Genomic DNA, 20,110 nt, shown 5'->3' on the forward strand with positions numbered 1-20,110 from the left:
ATACATGTCCTATAAAATTGCTCACTTGGCAAAAAGCCTCAAAAACTTTCCCCCGCCCCCACTTCACCTCTTTGTGAATCCACGGTAGTCTATTAAGATTGGTTAGCAAAAGCTATACTCCAAATGATTTTTTTTCAAATAAAGCGCATGAATTTCTCAGAAGTTGCCTCTTTACACCCCAAATGAGGGATCCTTACCCAGTCAATCAGAAGCTTGTGTTTACAATCATTCATCTTAACGCTGGCTCTCCTAGCCCAAATCCATAGCCATGACCCAAGATCCTTCCCCCATATTTCCCTGGACAATGTTTTAAGTCAACAGAAACTATGTCTTCAGAGATAAAGCACAGCTGAAAATACTGGTAACCCAACAGTTCGTGTGCTCTGGGGGAGAGGGAGGACAGGGAAAGATGGAAGAAGCATTGAGATATGTCCTTGGCATTGCCCCCCTCACTGGGCAATGGCTGAAAACACCAGAAAAGTTTCATTAATAAAACTGCATATAATCTCACTGCCCGGAGTGCTCTGATACATGGGACATAATCCTCTTCCTATATCATCTTTTCAATGAATCTTTGCAATGTTTCAAAAACACATTAAAGTTGGCAAGTTTTTGCTTACAAAAACCAATGAAATACTTCCCCCTTCACTTCTATTAAACCCACTATATTCCTGAGATTGATTCTCTCCACGTAAATCAAACATGGGCAACTTACACTCTCCACTCAGCAAAGAGCAACATTCCAGTGTGAGTTCAGGCAATGAAGGAAACATTTTTCTGCAAGTACACGGCAGACTTGAAGACCATTTGTAGCTGTCGATGATTTGTAAAAATATTTCCAATGTTGTTTCAAATAAAGATTTTGATTCAAGCAAGATCACAAAAAAAGAATGAAAACAAAGTCCTCACTGTACCTTGGTGTGTGTTTCGTCTGATCAGCTGTTGCAAGTGACTGTGGTTGCTGTTGCCTGGATATGGAATCCTTTGCTCTCAAATCTTCACAGGTATGAGACACAATAAAGAATAAAATGTCGTGTTTATGTCGCACCACTTCCGAGAGGTTTAAAGCACTGTACGAATGTTACCACATGAATCCCCACAACACCCCTGTGAGGTAGGTAGGTGGAGAGTATTGTCATCCCCACTTTACAGGTGGGAGAAATGAGGCACACAATAGTTAAGAGACTTGCTCGAAATCACACAGCTAGTCACTGGCAGGGCTTAGAATAAAACTTAAACTGATTAGCATCTAGCACAGTGCTTCGCACATAGTAGGTGTTCACTGAATATCTGTGAATTTTATTGACTGTGTCTAAACATACAACATACACACATAAAATACAAGCAGCCACCATAAAACATTTATCTCCTACATTTTTTCCTGACATCTCATATTATTTCAAACCCTGGTAGATGAAGGAGGTTCAAGAATCCATTTCACAGCTAAGCCCTGGGGTGGAAGAGGCTCAATGTAAGCACTGGAATCGACAACGCGCTCTTGCACCTGCTCTACCACACAGTATTAGTTTTCTAATGAAAACAAAAATGGATTTCAAGAACCATGCTGACATTTTTTTTTTTTTTTGCCTGTTTGTTTTAAATGGAGCCATCTGAATAGTTCTGTGTTTTGTTTGTACAAAAAAGAAATAAGGCGGCTAGAGTCCAGGTAGCATGTGAAAACTGTGCCAAGCACACAGGTCTCCTCCCAGCTCAGGTGGATTTCTACCTGGGAAACTGAACTGACCCCAGCAAGTGGCAGCTCCAAAGGAAGAGGGTCAAAGAGGCTGGACATCACTTGCACTGTTCATGGTCTGTGCAGTCATCCATGTCCACATCTGAGTCAAAGAGCGAGTGCCCAGTGAAATCCGTGTCTGGGGTTCTGGAAAAACTGTTCTCTGCTCCCTCATCTTCAAAAGTCTCTGTCCTTGAGTAGAAGCTGAAATCCAGCAGGGGGGTGTGGGTTTTGCTGCCTTCGCTGCTCTCCTCAGATTCATAGATGGTATTATCGTCGTCATGGCGCCACTCCGGCCAGAATTTCCTCCTTATCCTCTCGCAGTACATGGCCAAGTTGATCAGCTCACCTGCAGGGCAGGAAGAAAAGCAAGGATTAGTTCTCCAAGGCAACCATCTGCCAGTACTATGGTCCGAATGTCTGTGCGTCTCCCCAAAAATTCAAGAGTTGAGATCCTAACCCCTAAGGTCATGGCAGTAGGAGCCTGGGCCTTTGAGAGGTGACTAGGTTAGAGGGCAGAGCTTTCATGAAGAAGTCCCAGAGAGGGTGGCGCCTGTGGCTCAGTGAGTAGGGCGCCGGCCCCATATGCCGAGGGTGGCAGGTTCAAACCCAGCCCTGGCCAAACTGCAACAAAAAAAAAATAGCTGGGCGTTATGGCGGGCACCTGTAGTCCCAGCTACTCGGGAGGCTGAGTCAAGAGAATCGCCTAAGCCCAAGGATTTGGAGGTTGCTGTGAGCTGTGTGACGCCACGGCACTCTACCGAGGGCGATAAGGTGAGACTCTGTCTCTACAAAAAAAAAAAAAAAGAAGTCCCAGAGAGCTGCCTTGCCCCTCCACCAGGTGCAGACACAGAGAAGGCAACATCAGGAATGACGAAACAGGCCCTCTGCAGACATCCAATCTGCCAGCACCATGACCCTGGACTTCCCAGTCTCTGGAACTGTGAGAAATGAATTTTATTTTTACATGAAACATGGAATTTTGTTACATCAGCCCAAATAAACAAGATATCCAGGCCCTGTGCTTTCTGGGAATTTTGAAATAAGGAGATCGGGCAGATATTAACAGTGTTTTTTCCATAGAGATACTGTCAAAATATTTGGATTTTTAGGCACATAATAAAGGTGAGTGAGAAAAGTTACATTCAGTGAGTATGCGGAAGGAAGTGAAGAAGTGAGTCCTGTGGGGATGAGAAGTAGTTTATCCAGAATGGCAGATAAACGGCCTCCATCTGGCTTTGTAAAGCATTTTATTATTTTACGGTGCATGTCAAGAGAGTTAATACTGTGATTGGTTCACATTTAAATTTATAGTCCCTGAAAATATACCAACTGTGGGTTGCATGGAGTCAGACAGAAGTAATCATTCATTCCACAAATTTTTGTAGTGTTCTTGTGTGCTGGATGCTATACCAAATTGTTGAAAAGAGTAATGTCAGGATAAAAACGTTGCCCTAAATAATCCATAAGATGGATAACTCAGAACTGTGTTTATAGATAAGTGTGCCTGTAAACACCTTTAGTAAAATAGATATTTTTAATAAATAAAATTAAACAGCTGTACCCCTGAGTGAGCTCCCACTCAGCCACTAGTCTACTTTCTCATGTGAATGAAAAGAACACTTTTGTAAAGCCACGATTGATCCTTGTCTACGCATTTGTCTAAAACACCACACAGGATGTGGCCTTTGTTTCCAAATTTCAAATGAAAAACTAAGAGGGTAAAGTTTTTCCTTTGATCCACCAGAGGGCAATATTGCTTATAAAGGTCTGATGTGCCACTATCTCTTACAGGACATTATTACCTCAGAATATTCTTTGAAAGTTTATTCTTTTATGTTACCATTCACTTATTTTGTAGATATCCATACCTTGTTGTAGAAAATCAGAAAAAACATATATGCAAAAAATAAATGAATTACCAATAATCTCATTCCCTTAATAACATTTTCATTTGTATGTCTTCCAGAAATTTTTACATTTAAATATATACTTACATACATTTACTTCGGCTATGTGAGATGTATTGTATTTTCTGTTTCCTATCCTACTTTTTTCCACTAAACAACAGATGATGAAATGTCTGAATTTCACACTGCGATCCCTATAATTGCCCAGTGTGGCATTACATGGACATACCAGAGCTTCATTTTTCTTTTTACCAGTCACCATCATAGATCATTTAAGTTGGTTCTATATTAATAGCTCTGTTTGTTATGGTCTGTAACTACCCTATTCTTCTGTTAATGAAAATAATATATTCTTATTTTGGAAAATTAGATGTCTGTATATAGAAACAGTGTAAATAGTTAAAAGGAAAACAAAAAGCATCTATGACCTCAATAATCCAAGTTAATCACAAAAACATTCTGATGTAACTTCTTTCTGTATTTTTCCATTTATTTATTGCCATTTTATTACCTATTTTCTTCTGTAACATTATTGTAAATAGGTTCCCACGTCACTAAAATTTTTCAGAACTTGATTTCTGTTTTAGTTAAATGAACTCTACAAAAAAATAACAAAGCAAATCCTCCTCCTTCGTGGCTCCTGTAAGCCAGTGGACTTGATTGGTCCCAGGTCACCATTTTCAGTCTTCCCAGATCATAAGAGCTCAACTCACACTTATGTAAAGGTCCATGCCAATGGCCTCTCCTAGAGAAAGTTCGTACATGTGCTCAGGAGCAGAAGTGCAGAAGTCGACGCCTTTTCCCTTCTGAGGAGACAGAGGCTGCAAAACCTTCACTTACTGTCTCCCTCGGGGAAACGATCATGACACACCCACCAGGTATCGCTGCCAATCACAGGCAACCAAAAAGTAGACAAAGATGTGGGGGCAGCAGCAAGAGGGAAGAAAAGGATCTACAGAGGGAAGTAAAGAAACATCAAAGAGACTTGTGGTCACTTCACAGGAGGCCTGGGGACAGCCCTGTCTGACTCAGTCAAGTCCCTTCCCTGTGAGCAGCTCCCTGGGAGCAGCCAGAAAATCAGAATCTGTTAAGAGGTGCAGGATCTGGGACTCTCTCCACCTCTGCAGCTTTTCTTCACTTTTCTTCTAGAAGAGCTGCCCCCTTTGTGACCAAAAGACCACCTCAGTGTGCAATAATGAATGTTTAATCATAATAGCAAATACTTCTAAGGGCTTTACTCATCTGTTGAATCCATATTAACTCCCTTGGTTCTCACACTCTTCACTACAATTCTGTACCCTGCCTCTCTGCTGAGGAGCTGACAGCCTTGCCTGCAAATTAATAGCTTTGCGCTACCTGATATGGAATATTTTTCTATAATTCCTCCTGGAGTGTCAAAAATTACGAAGGGACAGATGTCACTCCTTACTGGCAATGATCCGTTATGAAAGAGGTGATCATTCAACCACATAACTGAGAAAGGGTTTGCTTTGATGACCAAGGACTGGGAGCCCACGCACCCTCCTTGCAACTTGCCCGAACGAGATGAGGGAAACCAAGGGAACTCCTGTGGTTGGGCTCTATCTTGACCCAGCTTTGCCCCTCCCCTCCTGTGCCTAGATTCCCCACCCCTCCCCCACTCAACTGCTACCAAACAAAAGGATAGAAAAAGGCAGCAGTATGGGTAGCACCTGTGGCTCAAAGGAGTAGGGCGCCAGCCCCCTATAACAGAGGTGGTGGGTTCAAATCCAGCCCTGGCCAAAAACTGCAAAAAAAAAGAAAAGAAAAAGGCACCAGAAGAAACAGGTTGTGTGGAGTGCGTGCATGAGTGTTAACATAAATGCCCATACTGAAGAAAACTTTGTGAATTAATAGAAAAACTGCATTTCTTCAAAACATACTCAACAGCCAAATAACAATTTCATCCACTAGACTGGTAAAAAGTTTGACACCATATAATGCTGGCACCTGGGGAGTCAGGTACATTCTACATAGCTGTAGGGAAAGCATAAGTTGCTATGCCTTTTTCTGGAAAGTAATCTGATGTTATCTATTGAAATTTTAAATGTATAAGCAGTCCCCAAATTATAAACATCTGGCTGACATATGACCCGACACTTCTGGACATAGGCTGTTTCAATTTACATACAAATTAACTTAAGAACAAACCTACAGAACCTATCTCATTCATAATTCAAGGACTGACTGTATGTATGTACTGGTCCAGGGTTCCACTTCTAGTACTCATTCTATTCAACAAAAATAAAAGTGTCAGTAGATAAAGACAGACAAGCGTGTACACAGACGTCAAATGCAGCTTTATGGATCAGCAAAAAAAAAAAACAAAAAAAACAAAAAGAAGAAATGAAGGAGGAAACAGCCTGAACATCAACCAAGAGGGATTAATAGAATTATGATGTATCAATTCTATAGAATATTGAGCAGCTGCTAATAACATGAGTTCAGTCAAGTGAGAAAGCCAGCTATAATGTGTATGGTGCACATCCATCATTTGTTTCAAAAACAGTAAAAAACAACAAACCAAACATTTACATTTGCATATGTAAATCTGTACATGAAAAAGAAAGGCACAGAAAGATTCACATTAAATTTTTTTTTTTTTTTTTTTTGGCCGGGGCTAGGTTTGAACCTGCCACCTCCGGCATTTGGGACCGGCGCCCTACTCCTTGAGCCACAGGCGCTGCCCAATTCACATTAAATTTTTAATATTAACTATTCCATAGAGGTGATATTGGACATGGAGGAAAAGGTTATAAATTTTTAAACTATATCTCTGTGATTCAAGTTATTACCGCTATCATATATTACTTTTTTAATTTAAAAATTCAGTAAAATAGGGCACTGCCTGTGGCTCAGTTGGTAGAGCGCCGGCCCAGTATACCAAAGGTGGTGGGTTTGAACCCAGCCCCAGCCAAACTGCAGCAAAAAATAGCCAGGCATCGTGGCAGGTGCCTGTAGTCCCAGCTATTCGGGAGGGGAGGCAAGAAAATCGCCTAAGCCCAGGAATTGGAGGTTGCTATGAACTATGATGCCACGGAACTCTACTAAGGGTGATAAAGTGAGACTCTGTCTCTAAAAAAAAAAATTTTTTTCAGTAAAATAAATTAGTAATAAGCAGAGTGATGTTCTCAAACAACTTGAGAGGATATTTATCAGAACACTAAATGCCCCTCTACCCAGAGAACAATCCCAGACAGAATAACCAGAATTCCATTTAGAGACAGATATATCTTCTATACTCCTTAAAAAAAAGTGACTAGTCTTATTTTCCTGTATCACTCTAATTTCTCTAATAATCAAAAACATTCTGTGCAATGTGACACTGAAAACATTGTCAGTCAGACCCAGAATCCGAGACTAAGTTTGTCCTGGCTGCCAATCACCCATGGCAGGAACGGGAGTGAGGGAGAAGCCTGCCAGCGCCTCCAGCACCACCTGCCAGCCCTTGGTCACGAACCAGCAAATATTTGAACAACACAGGGCCAACATCCAAATATACTCTGCGCTCTGCAGGTATTTGCTCAGCGCCTCCCTGCTCCAGCCCTGTGCTGGATGCCCTGGGCAGCTCCTTCAAGCATCTGTCATGCGGGCAAATAGGAGGCTGAGCACCTCTTCAGGAAGGCTCCTCGGTGTTGGCTCCTGGGCCTAGCAGTATGATTCCCGCTTTGAGTGCCAGAAAAGTTCCTAACATATTTGACTACTGTAACGGGGGCACCCTTTACACCCTTGAAGCTGGAGAACACTAATTCATAGACCTCAAAATACAAAGACCCGTGAAGGTCATTCAATCCAGCCATTTCCTGAAATCCAAATTCCCCCACAACAACCTCTTTGAGAAACTGCCTTCCAAATGGAGGACAGTCAAAGTATAGGAGTGAGGTTATATTTACTTCTTTTTCAAGGAAAGCCACTCTTTAAGGTACCAAATAATAAGCAAAAAAGTACCACGTACAATGAACAACTGGTGAAAGAAGATGAAAGAGGCTTTTCTTACAACATAGAAGGCTGGATTTCCTGCTCATTCAAAAAATGCCATGCGGGTGTCCGTGTGGCTGTGGAGGGCCAGCAGGTGCGCCGCAGAGCTCTCCACCCTTCCTTGCTTGAATTTCACTTTTCTCAGCTTTCTTCCGTCTTCCATGGCGGTTTTAAGGTGCGCCCCAATCCACATGCAATTCTCTAACGAGGACATTCTGATTAAAATACCAAATCTGACTCCACACTAAGAATGTTGTTGATAATGAAACAGATTTTTTTTTATTATAAAAATGGCAAAAAATTCAAAATACGTTAGATTCAAACTTACTCAAGGAACAAAAATTAAGAGGTGCTTTCAAACATTGTTCATGAGAATGAAAATTGCTATAATCTTTCTAGAAAGCAATGCAGCTATGTAGACCAAAAAGCTCATACCCTTTGAGAGAAGAATTACCTAACTAGGCATTCAGCCTAAGGAAATAACCAGACATGAGCAAGAGAATATATTTATAACAATATTCACTTTAGAATACTAGTAAAAGTTATTTGAAACAACCCACAAGTCCAGAAAATGATTAATTGCATAAATTATAATGTAGCTATAGGGTATTATACAACTAATAAAAATAACATTTTGAAGAATATTTCAAGGGGAATGCCCCGAAAATACGTTATAACTGTATTAACGTTATAGTACCACTTAAAAAACATAAGCATATTGGCTTGGCACCTGTAGCTCAAGCGGTTAAGGCGCAAGCCACATGCACCAGAGGTGGCAGGTTCGAATCCAGCCCCGGCCTGCCAAACAACAATGACAGCTACAAACAAAAAATAGCCGGGCTTGTGGCAGGCGCCTGTCCCAGCTACTTGGGAGGCTGAGGCAAGAGAACTGCTTAAGCCGAGGAGTTGCAGGTTGCTGCGAGCTGTGACGCCACTGCACTCTACCCAGGGCAACAGCTTGAGGCTCTGTCTCAAAAAAAAAAAAAAGAAAGCATACTTGTATTTGATAAAAGATGAGGATACAGACTACTGTATTAACAGTAGTTCTCTGTAGACAGTGGGGTCGCAAGTTATTTTTTATGATTTTAAAACTTTTCTACATTTTTGAATTTTTCCTAGTAAGCCAGTCGTATTTCCTATTTATATCTATATCTAGATAGACACACACACACACACGTATATATATATTCAAAGTCTGTCCTAAACATTCAAATATCTGTCCTCCTATTCACCTAAATTGAGACATCTTACTATTCTAGATAGTTGCAGAAGTAGTTATTTGGCTTTGCAAATAATATCTAGGACCAGAAAACTAACATTCATCCACACACACTCACACATGGGGCAAGGTGACAAACATGCTGCTCCAAAGCAAAGGCAGAAAATGGATTCAAGCCACTCACACTCCAGTTGAGGTTGTTTCCACTTATCCCTTCTCTTGTTTCTTCCTCAGAAAGTCTCTCCCTCAGAGAAGAGCAAAAGCAGGAGAGGGGGCCCACCCAGATGACAATAGGAAAGCGTAGTTGCATATAAACAACTCCACTCAAGACATCTGGAAGCGGCTAGGCACAGTGGCTCACACCCGTGCTTCCAGCAGTTTGGGAGGCCAAGGCAGGAGGATTTCTTGTGGTCAGGAGCTCAAGATCAGACTGGCAAAAATAGCAAGACCCTGTCTCTACCAAAAATACAAAAATTAGCCAGGTGTGGTGGTGTACACATGTAGTCAAGGCTAAGGCAGGAGGATTATTTGAGCCCAAGAGTTTGAGGTAGCCGTGAGCTATGATGACACCGCTGGGCTCCAGCCTTGGCAACAGAGCAAGATCCTACCTCAAAAAAAAAAAAAAAAAAAAAAAATTTTTTTTAAAAGAGAGAGAGAGAGAAATATTGGTGGCTCATGCTTATAATCCCAAAACTTTGGGAGGCCAAGGTGGGAGGATCACTGGAGGGCAGGAGTTTAAGAGCAGCCTGAGAAACATAGTGAAATACCACCTCTATAAAAAAAAAATCATAGAAATCTCTGGGATTTTAATAATTCATGCTACACCAGTCCCCAGGGAGAGCTAGAAGCTGCTTATGAATCAAAGCACATGCAACTATATGCCCAAAGCCTCTCAAGGGTGATGGTGTCAGTCCCCAGATGTGTATGTCTTGGGGTGGAGCCCAAAATCAATCCCTCAAAAAGGCTGATCGTTTCTTTAAAAAGAACACTAAATGCCTTATGTCCGTTCAGGAAGTCATAGAGAAAAGGGCCAAAACATAAATAAACAAAAGATGCTTCATTTCTGAAAGAAGGCATTCTATAGAGTCTGCAAGTTCTACTGATAATGGGTCCTAAACTACTTCTAAGTAACAGGTGACCAAAACAGTGTGTGTGTGTGTGAGTGTGTGTGCGCGCGCGCACTCACATGCATGTGACGTGTGCATGCTCCGTGTGTGTATGTGTGTGGATGTGGGTAGGGATGTGCTTGGGTGAAGTATCTGTGTGTGTACAAGTGAACGTTTATGCACATATGTAGGTGTGTACATGTGAAGCTCTGTGAGTTGACTACCCAAGGGACTGCCACAAAATGGTCAACATAAGGAGGTGGTCAGCATAAGGAACTAGGTCTACTGAACTGATACACACATGTGTCCAGCCTATGAAAATTAGGTCAACTTCAGGAGGTGGTCACTATAGAGAGGTGTCAGCTATGGAGGCTCTACTGTTTGTTTAATTTAGAGACGTTTCAATGTATCACAAACAAGGAACATCTTCATAATGATCACAGGAAATTAAATGTTGGTGCATACTTTCCATAGTCCCACTCAGCTAAACTTCTGGAGGACATTCAATTATTGCTTGATCCATTCCAATCAAGTCTGGAAAACTGACTGAAGACCCTTCAGGGGTCTGGAGAGTGAGCACTGGTGCCATCAGCCTGGTCTGAACTCCTGCTTACGCCCATCAGTGGACACACACACACACGCACAGAGCCACAGTGTTCACCTTCCCCACCCATGACCATGACACATGACCCGCCTCAGTTTCTTAAATGATTCTGGATACTTGAGTCCATCCATCCATCCACCCATCAATGTTTATTAAGAGCATTTGATGTGCTACTCCACAAAGGATCTCACGTACATCCTCAGTCTGCTCAGCTGGGCAAAAGCACTTCGCTTAACTCTTATCAATCCCTTTCCCAGAACCTAAATATTGAACTTTGACTTCACATTGTCAGCCCCAGGTCCTTGGTTAGACTGCATCAAATGGAAGATGACTTGAAGCAGTTCCTACCTGCCTATACGGTATCCCAGGGGCACTTGCTACCATGTACAGATGCTCCAAAACTTACATAGGGTATACACAATAAATCCATCACAAATTGAAAATATCCTAAATCGAAAATCCATTTAATACCCCTAACCTACTGAACATCATAGCTTAGCCTTTAACAAGCTCAGGCAACTTATTAGCCTGCAGTTGGGCAAAACCATCTGATCACGGGGTATTGAAGAGTACTGGTTGTTTGTTCACCCTTGTGAACATGTGGCTGGCTAGGAGCTACGGCCCACTGCTGCTGTCCAACATTGCAAGAAAGTACTGTTCCAGGCCAGACATGGAGGCTCACACCTATAATCCTAGCACTCTAGGAGCCCGAGGAGGATAGATTGCTTGAGTTCAGGAGTTTGAGACCAGCCTGAGCAAAAGCAAGATCCTGTCTCTACTAAAAATAGAAAAGAAATTAGCTGGATGTAGTGGCAGGCGACTACAGTTCCAGCTATTCAGGAGTCTGAGGCAAGAGGATCACTTGAGCCAGGAGTTTATGGTTGCTGTGAGCTATGACAGCACAGCACTCTAGCCTGAGGCAACAGTGAGACTCTGCCTCAAAAAAAAAAAAAGTGTTGTACCACATATGGTTAGCCCTGAAACAGATCAAAATTCCAAATTTAAAGTATGGTTTCTTCTGAACGAGCGTCGCTTTGCAACATGTTAAAGTTGAAAACTCCTAAGTCAAATTACTGGTCAGTCCTGCACCCTCCCACCTTCTCACCTCACCACACACACACACATGCACACCAAGATCTGGTCCCCTGCACACCAACCCAAGGCTATCATTCTCTACTGTTTGCCACCATTATTTAACTCCTCAAGGGGAACCCTCATACACTACTGGTGGGAATGAATATTAGTGCAACCATTATGGAAAGTAGCATGGAAGTTCCTCAAAAAACTGAAAATAGAACTACCATATTAGCAGCATGTGGGATATATACCCACTGCTAGGTATATATCCAAAGGAGGAGAAATCAGCATATCGAAAAGGTGCCTGCACCCCCATGTTTACTGCAGCACTATTCATAATAGCCAAGATTTGGAATCAATCTAAATATCCATCAGTGGATGAATGGATCAAGAAATTGTGGTACATATTCACCATGGAAAATTATATAGCTGCAAAAAAGAATGAAGTCCTTCCATTTGCTGTTGCAAATGGGTGGAACTAGAAAACATTATGTTAAGCAAAATAAGCTAAGAACAGACAAATCTCGCATGTTCTCACTCATACATGAAAGCTAAATATTAAAACAACTGATCTCATGGAGGCAGAGTAGAAGGACAGTTGCCAGAGGTGGGAAGGGTAGCAGGGGAGGGGGAAAAGCTGAGGAACGTTAATGAGTGCAAAAACCTACTTAGGTGGTGATTTAGAATAAACAATGTTTGAGAGCACAACAAATTGACTATAATAAGTTAGGATACACTTTAAAATAACTCAAAGAATGGAATTGGAATGTTCCTAACACAAAGAAATGATAAATGCCTGAGGTACATGGTATCCTAATTACCCTGACTTGATTAATTCACATCGTATGCCATATCAAAACATCACATGTACCCTATAAAGATATACAACTATATGTATTATGTACCCATCATAACGTAACTTTTATATCATATATACACAGACAGGAAAAGCAAGAATTTTCTCTGGGCTACCACTTCCACCACCCCCCCACAGCTAACCCCACACCTAACTCAGGTCCCATTCATCCCCTTAGTACTTTTCCCCAGCCTATCTCTTGCAATTTACACAGGCCTTCCAGCCAAGATCACACACACAAAAATTAAGGCTGTGTTCCTTTGGTCAAAATGAATACATAAAAATATTGACAATAATGTTTGGATCGCACTAGACTCTCAAAGTATCTGTTGATACTTTCTTCATTTTCCCACAATCCTGAACTTTCCAGCTCTTCCACTCTCGGCATAAGATGTACAGGCACCCCACTAGAATAGGAGGGAGTGGCCTGAACTCCAATGACACAAGACATAGGTACTTACACCTACATGTGAAATATCTAAAAATACTTCAGACTCAGACCGAGTATCTGAAATGCACAGAGGGTTCATCAGCCACACCCCAGCATGGCTACTGCAGCACTGGGTACACTAGAAAGTGGTGAGCCACTACTGCCCAGAGGAAATGAAGGAAGACAAACACCAACAGAACATGGGCACCAGGTGGAATTCCAGCCTTTGTCAACAAGTGTTAAGTCCCACCATGCAAGGAAATGGAAGGAAAGTCCTGGTATAAAACACGATACCATCGGGTGGCGCCTGTGGCTCAGTGAGTAAGGCACCGGCCCCATATACCGGAGGTGGTGGGTTCAAACCCGGCCCTGGCAAAAAAAAAAAAAACATGATACCATCTGTGTTAGCCCTGCTAGGAGCATTCGTAGTCTGGGCAAGATGGCTGGTGAGAAACAGTCGTTCTCTGCATGTACCAGGAACTGACCATTGTAGGATAATATTTAGAAATAAGCATATCCTACATCAAGCACACAAAGTAAACTCAGTGTGAGTTTAAAATGACTTACTATTCTTCCAGAGGCTTAAGGGACCTGGGCCCCCCTGGGACACACGCAGAGTTAGCTTGCCTGGAGATAAAATTCCACAAGCCAATTCTCTGAAGTTGTGTGCCCTGTGAAGTCTGAGATCAAAGGGCATGCTGCCCCTCCTCAGAGTTACGGGCCAGAGGTCTATAGGTGCTCTGCCCTGAGGAAAGACACAGTCGTTACTTCATACTGAGTAAACTGAGTGAATGCTTGAAGATACTCTTCCATTAACCCTGTTCCCCTGTGGCTACTTTCTTCCTTGTAATCTTTATTTAGATACCTGCCCAGAGATTAGTCAGTGTCCAAAAGAAGATGTTTACTGCAGAAGTGATTGTGTTGATATGGTAACAGGATATTTCCTTACAAGTTAATTTCAGATAGGTAAAATGAGGTAATAGTGAGACTAACAGATGATAGATTAAGTGTGTATGTGACTAGAAAGGTATAAAATCAAAACCCTGGGGCGGTGCCTGTGGCTCAGTGAGTAGGGCGCCGGCCCCATATACTGAGGGTGGCGGGTTCAAACCCGGCCCCGGCCAAACTGCAACAAAAAAAAAAAAAATAGCCGGGCGTTGTGGCGGGCGCCTGTAGTCCCAGCTGCTCGGGAGGCTGAGGCAAGAGAATCGCGTAAGCCCAAGAGTTAGAGGTTGCTGTGAGCCGTGTGACGCCACGGCCCTCTACCGGAGGGCAGTACAGTGAGACTCTGTCTCTACAAAAAAAAAAAATAAATAAAAACCCTGAATAAAGAACTTTGCTACACACCATCCCATACTATGTAGTCTGTTTCTTGACTTAATAATTGCAGGAGCGAGTTTATACCCATGGCAAAGCTGCTGTTCTTTCGTGTCTCTGGTCACGCAACAACCATGGCCCCAGACACCACAGCCTGGGTGTCTCCATAAAGCACGGCTCAGCTCAAGACACTGGTCTAGAATTCTCCACTGTGCTGCCCCTCCCCACACCACCCCAACAACTCCGCAAACCTGAAGAAGTTTATAGGGCTTACCTTTGATCAGCCGCTCGGGTCTTGTCCCTGGTAAGGTCCACATTGCCTGTGCCAAGTGTCCAAAGACAGTGGCGTCTAGAGTGGAAAGCTTGGGCCCCATGATGTACTTCTTATCACCTGCAGTGGATAGAGCAGAGAAGTCACTGGGCTGGCCACACTGCTCCAGGTGATCACAATGGCATTCAGCACATGCTCATCACACACTCATGAACTATGAACCAAAAACCTATGCAGAGTCAAGATGCACGATATCCGTTTTCTTAAAAAAAAATTAAAACAAAAGTAAAATGAATTAAGCACCTCTGTGATACATTAATCTACAGGGTAGCAAAGCAAGAAACATCAAAATAAGGAGATGTGGAAGGGTGTTCATGGAAAAAAGGGAGAACCGGTCACTACAGACCTCCAGGGAAACCTCCTTGTCTCGAGCTGTAGTGAGTAAAGCATGTGATGCTTGAGACACTGCAAGTTTTCTAAACCATCTCAAAAGTAGCCCAGACCAAACAAAGCCAACTTCAGCACTTAAAATTAAAATACAAATTAAGTACATGTCCTCAGGAGAAAGCAGAAGCCGAAGCTCCCTAAGAAGCTTAGAGGGTGAGGTTTCCTGCCCCCCAAGGTCCTGGCAAGACCCTCAGCTGCACTGAGGCCAGCTCCCCCAGAAGCCACAAGGTCACAGAGCCAGCCCTGGCATCAGGCTCCCACGCGAGGCTGTTCCACTCTACTGCTCCCATTGCTCTGTCTCCACAAGTATTTTCACCTGGAGTATTTTAGGCCTTTTCACCTGGACTATTACAACCAACCCGTTACGATGACTGCACCTCGTATGTCTGGGCTTCTGTCAAGCACAGACAGGCAGCTCAGCTGGGGTTGGATCTCCTAGTTCACAGTCTGGCACCTATTACTCGCTGTGACAACCTGGTCATGACTTAACCTCTTCAGGCCTCAGTTTTCCCATCTGGAAAATGGGGATAATATTAAATGTCTATTCCTTAGAGCTACTATGAGGATGAAATGATGCCATGCACATCAGCTCTCATAATAGCCCTTCCCTTTCTCCAGTTCATCCCACATCCTCCCATCTCAACTTCAATCCCCTGAGTCACTTTTTTCTTTTTGTTTGTTTGGTTTGGTTTTGTTTTGTTTTGTTTTGTTTTTGAGACAAAGGCTCACTCTATCACTCAGGCTAGAGTGCCATGTCATCAGCCTAGCTCATACAACCTCAAAATCCTGGGTTCAAGTGATCCTCCTGCCTCAGACTCCCAAGTAGCTGTGAATATAGGTGTCCACAACAATGCCTGGCTAATTTTTCTATTTTTGGTAGAAACACGGCTGGTCTTGAACTCCTGAACTCAAGCAATCCTCCCACCTCAGCCTCCCAGAGTGTTAGGATTACAGGTGTGAGCCACTGCACCCGGCCACCCAAGTCACTCTTCATCATGTCATTCCCTTTCACAAACACTTTCAAGGACTCATGAAAGAAATTCCAAACTCGGGTGGCTCAAAGGAGTATGGTGCCGGCCCCATACTAGCCCCAGCCAAAAACTGCAAAAAAAAACAAAAAGGAAGTCCAAACTCAACTTGTAATTCAAGGCCCCTTATATGCTGCCTCCAACCCATGTTCCAGCTTTATCCCTCATCCTCCCTTACTCTAGTAAACCTGGGGACACCCCCACTCCCCAGCACACTTTATGCTTTCCCTTTCCTCATGCCCTGAGTGCCCCCTGCCCTGCCTCACAACCTATATGTGCTCCCCACACCACTCTGTTCTGATCAATTCTATCCATCCTTCAAGGTCAAGCTCCAGCCTCCTTGTGAAGCTTTTTGGTAGCAACAGGAGCTTTCAGTTCATACAGCCTTGTGTTCAAATCCAACTTTGGCACATGCAACCTTCTAGGACATTAAGGCATTTAATGCCAATGAACCTCAATTTTCTGAGCTGTAAAATGGGAAGAAGAGTTGGGGTGACTTGAGCAGACCACACAGCAGATACATCCTTCTCTTTCAGGTCTCTTGAGTAGTTTGTTTTTAATTTGTGCATTTTATTTTTCTAGCTAAATGGTTAGCTCTTTGAAAGTAAGGGCCCCTTCTTACTTTTATTTAATAAACTCCGACATCATGTTGACTACATGCCTGGCTCAGTTCTAGATCCTGTAGGGATATCCACCCATTTCGCCACTCTTGAATGGCAAGCTGAGGACATTAAATATCTGGTGACCACACATAGGTAAGATAGTAGGAGAAATAATTAGAGGTGGGAACATGAGCTAACAAACCTATTCAGCACAAATGAAGCTGGAAGTGATTCCAGGGACCAAAGAATGCCCTGTGCTAGTACAATATGCCCAATCTCTCCAGATTGTCCAGGCATCCACATTAGAGCCTTAGATGTTCCATTGCAAACCAACTTCTCCATTATTTGAGTCTTTCCCCAGGATCTAAGTCTATTACCAAAATACTGGGAAAACAGGGATCAAATACTAACTGGGCAAAAATAATAAAGAAAAACTAGATGCCATTTGTGCTCAAGAGTGTCAGTTACTTCCTTGCCTCCTCCATACAGGTGAGCGGAGGGGAGGGATCCTGCCCCACAGCTCCTGGGCCACCCTGCAGGGCAGGAGGGGTGTATCAGCTGATGGCCAAACAGTTCCTGCCCCACAGCTCCTGGGCCACCCTGCAGGGCAGGAGGGGTGTATCAGCTGATGGCCAAACAGTTCCTGCCCCACAGCTCCTGGGCCACCCTGCAGGGCAGGAGGGGTGTATCAGCTGATGGCCAAACAGTTCTCCCTGCGGACTTGGGCCACCGCCCTACTCACTGAAGGTCCAACACAGGATAGCCCACCACGCAGATGCCACGAGGGGGCTTTAGCGCTATTGTGAGAAGAGCTATGCATAGCTTGAGAGAGAAGAAAAAAGAATTAGAAAAAAAAGCAACAATGGCTTCCTGGACACAACCATAAATAAATGGAAGAAAGAAAATGTTGCTTCCTTGAAGGACCTTAAGGGTAATTCCAGAGTAAAGTCTGTAAATTGTGAAGTCTGTTGTAGAATCCAAATGTAGGGGACATGACGAAAAAAAAATACACGCAGACAAAAAGTTTGGAAAATCTAAAATAGAGTACATAGGTTCTTGATTAAAATAAACATATATACACTTTATGATTACATATATGTACATATATATATACTTTAGTCATTTGAATTCATACATCAACTAGTGCATATAGACTTTAGTCAAAATTTGCCATTTGGTCTCAGAACATTAAAACTGGAAGGACACTGAGTGAGTTAGTAACAGAGCCAGACTGAGAATGCAGTCACCAGGTCCCCTGACTTCTGGCCAATGCATTGTCTTCACAATATGCTCCGTGGATCTTCATCTCAGAGCTAAAGACCTCAGGAAACAGCAGCGGGAAGGCTGAGCTGTGAAAGTACAGAAGTGTGCTTTGGTCAGGGAGGAACAGAATACAGAAGGGTGAAAAAAAAAAAACAGAAATCAGAGTTTTTAAAAGTACTTGTGACAAAATATGAATAGAATTTAGTATCTGGAAAACAATGAGTGGTAGATACGAATTTATATGTATACATACATGGAAGACAATTATATTTTTTTTTTTTCAGGTAGACAGAGTCTCACTTTATCACCCTTGGTAGAGTGCCGTGGCATCACACAGCTCACAGCAACCTCCAACTCCTGGGCTTAGGCGATTCTCTTGCCTCAGCCTCCCAAGTAGCTGGGACACAGGCGCCCGCCACAACGCCCGGCTATTTTTTGGTTGCAGTTTGGCCGGGGCCGGGTTTGAACCCTCTACCCTCGTGATATGGGGCCGGCGCCCTACCCACTGAGCCACAGGCACCGCCCAACAATTATAAATTTAAAGACTATAAAAATATTCTCTGTCATTACAAAGTTCTCAGAGTACCTGCCGGCAAAAAGCTTTTTAAAGCTTTTGTTCTGAAATAATTTTAGACTTACAGAAAAGTTACAAAAATAGCACACTTCCTGTACACTCTTCAACCAGCTTCCAATAATATTAACTTCTTATATAACCAAAGTACATTTATTAAAACCAAGAAATTAACCATTACTATAATACTATTAAATGCACTACAGACTTTACACAAATTTTATTAGTTTTTCAACTAATGCCTTTTTTGTTCCAGGATCTCACGTTGCACGTAACTGTCCTGTCTCCTTAGTCCATGAAATTTCTCCAACCTGTGAACGTTTCTTAGTCTTTCCTTGTGTTTATAACGTTGACACTTTTAAAGAATACTGTCAGTTACTTTTTAAAATGTCCATCAACTATGACCTGTTTAAGGTTTTCTAATAATTAGATTAGGTTGTATATTTTTAGCAATGTGTCTTTCCTGGATGGTTAATTTTGCCCATCAACTTGATGGGGCCATAGCATGCCTTGACAGTTGTTCAAACAATATTTTGTGTGTCTGTGAAAGTGTTTCTGGATGAAATTGGCATTTGAATTGGCAGAGTGAAGAAAGCAAACTGCCTTCCCTGTCGGGGGGTGCGGGGGGGCTCATCCAATCAGTGGAAGGCCTAAGTAAAACTAAAAGGCTGAGCCCCTCCTGAGTAAGAAAATTCCTTCGGTGTGACTGCCTTCTTCCAAGACAGGACGTTGGCTTTTTCCTGCCTTAGGACTCAAACTGAAATACTCTCTCCCTGGGTCTCAAGCCTGCCAGCCTTCAGACTGGAACTATACTGTAAATTCTGGTTCTAACGTCTTTGACATCAGATGAAAAGTCCGAATCCCTAGCTTGCCGACTCACCCTGAGTATCTCTGAACATGTCACCCTCCATAACTGTATGAACCATTTCCTTACAATAAATCTCTGCATCTTACTGGTTCTCTTTCTCTGAGGAATACTGACCCATCAAGACACTTTCTCAGGGCATATAATGTCCAAATGTTTTATCATTGGTATATTAACCTGGACCATGTAGTAAGGGTGGTGGCTGGCAAGTTTTGTCACAAAAAAAGCTATTATTTTTCCACTTTGCAATTAATAATATAGGGAGAGAAACTTTGATACTATAAAAATACCCTGTTTCTCCTCAGACTTCAGCCCACTAGCTTTAGCATCCATCAGTGGATGTCATCTAAAGCAATTATTATTGTGGGGTTTGCTCAACTGTGATTTTCAATTCCTCTCATAACTTCTACATGTATTGATTAGAATACTACTGTCTCTTCTTTCCCATTTACTAATGTATTCAATTATTTATGTAAGTATGCACTAATGGGTATTTATTTTATTCTATAGTTTATAATTCAATATTCTCATTACTTATTTTGTTGTTCACATTGTTCCAGCTTTGGCCTTTGGGGACTGGGCAGAAAACACTTTTAAACCAGAAATAGAATTAGATTTGCCTCTGCTTAAAGACAAAGAGGCTGAGCAAAAGGCTGCAGTCTGCAGTACCCCCAGGGTTCATCAAGTAGCCCCAGATGTCACAAACAGAAGGTTTTAACAAAAACAAAACACTAAGGGCTCTTCTGAAGGACACTGAGGAGCAGGCTTGGGTGATGAAGTACATCGGTGGACTGAAGCAGCTGAGGGATATCTGAG

The 20,110-nt window shown here is 42.6% G+C and overlaps 1 protein-coding gene across 6 annotated transcripts in view; it reads right to left on the minus strand.

Moving 5' to 3' along the window:
* Positions 1-1,285: 1,285 nt before the first annotated feature.
* FAXC (failed axon connections homolog, metaxin like GST domain containing) overlaps positions 1,286-20,110 on the minus strand; it is a 70,087-nt gene continuing 51,262 nt past the window's right edge. For 3 of the 6 annotated variants that reach the window (XM_053592881.1, XM_053592880.1, XM_053592877.1), the window contains 2 exons: positions 14,522-14,638; positions 1,286-2,081 (listed from right to left, as the gene is read on the minus strand). In XM_053592881.1, the coding sequence (XP_053448856.1) occupies positions 1,792-2,081; positions 14,522-14,638 (407 nt within the window). In that variant the 3' untranslated portion in view covers positions 1,286-1,791. Of the gene's footprint in view, positions 2,082-4,480; positions 4,595-7,657; positions 7,840-13,497; positions 13,676-14,521; positions 14,639-20,110 lie in introns of those variants that run through there. The other 3 variants (XM_053592878.1, XR_008380293.1, XM_053592879.1) reach the window with 3 other exon arrangements.

Source organism: Nycticebus coucang, chromosome 5, assembly GCF_027406575.1.
Source record: "Nycticebus coucang isolate mNycCou1 chromosome 5, mNycCou1.pri, whole genome shotgun sequence".
NCBI lineage: Eukaryota > Metazoa > Chordata > Mammalia > Primates > Lorisidae > Nycticebus > Nycticebus coucang.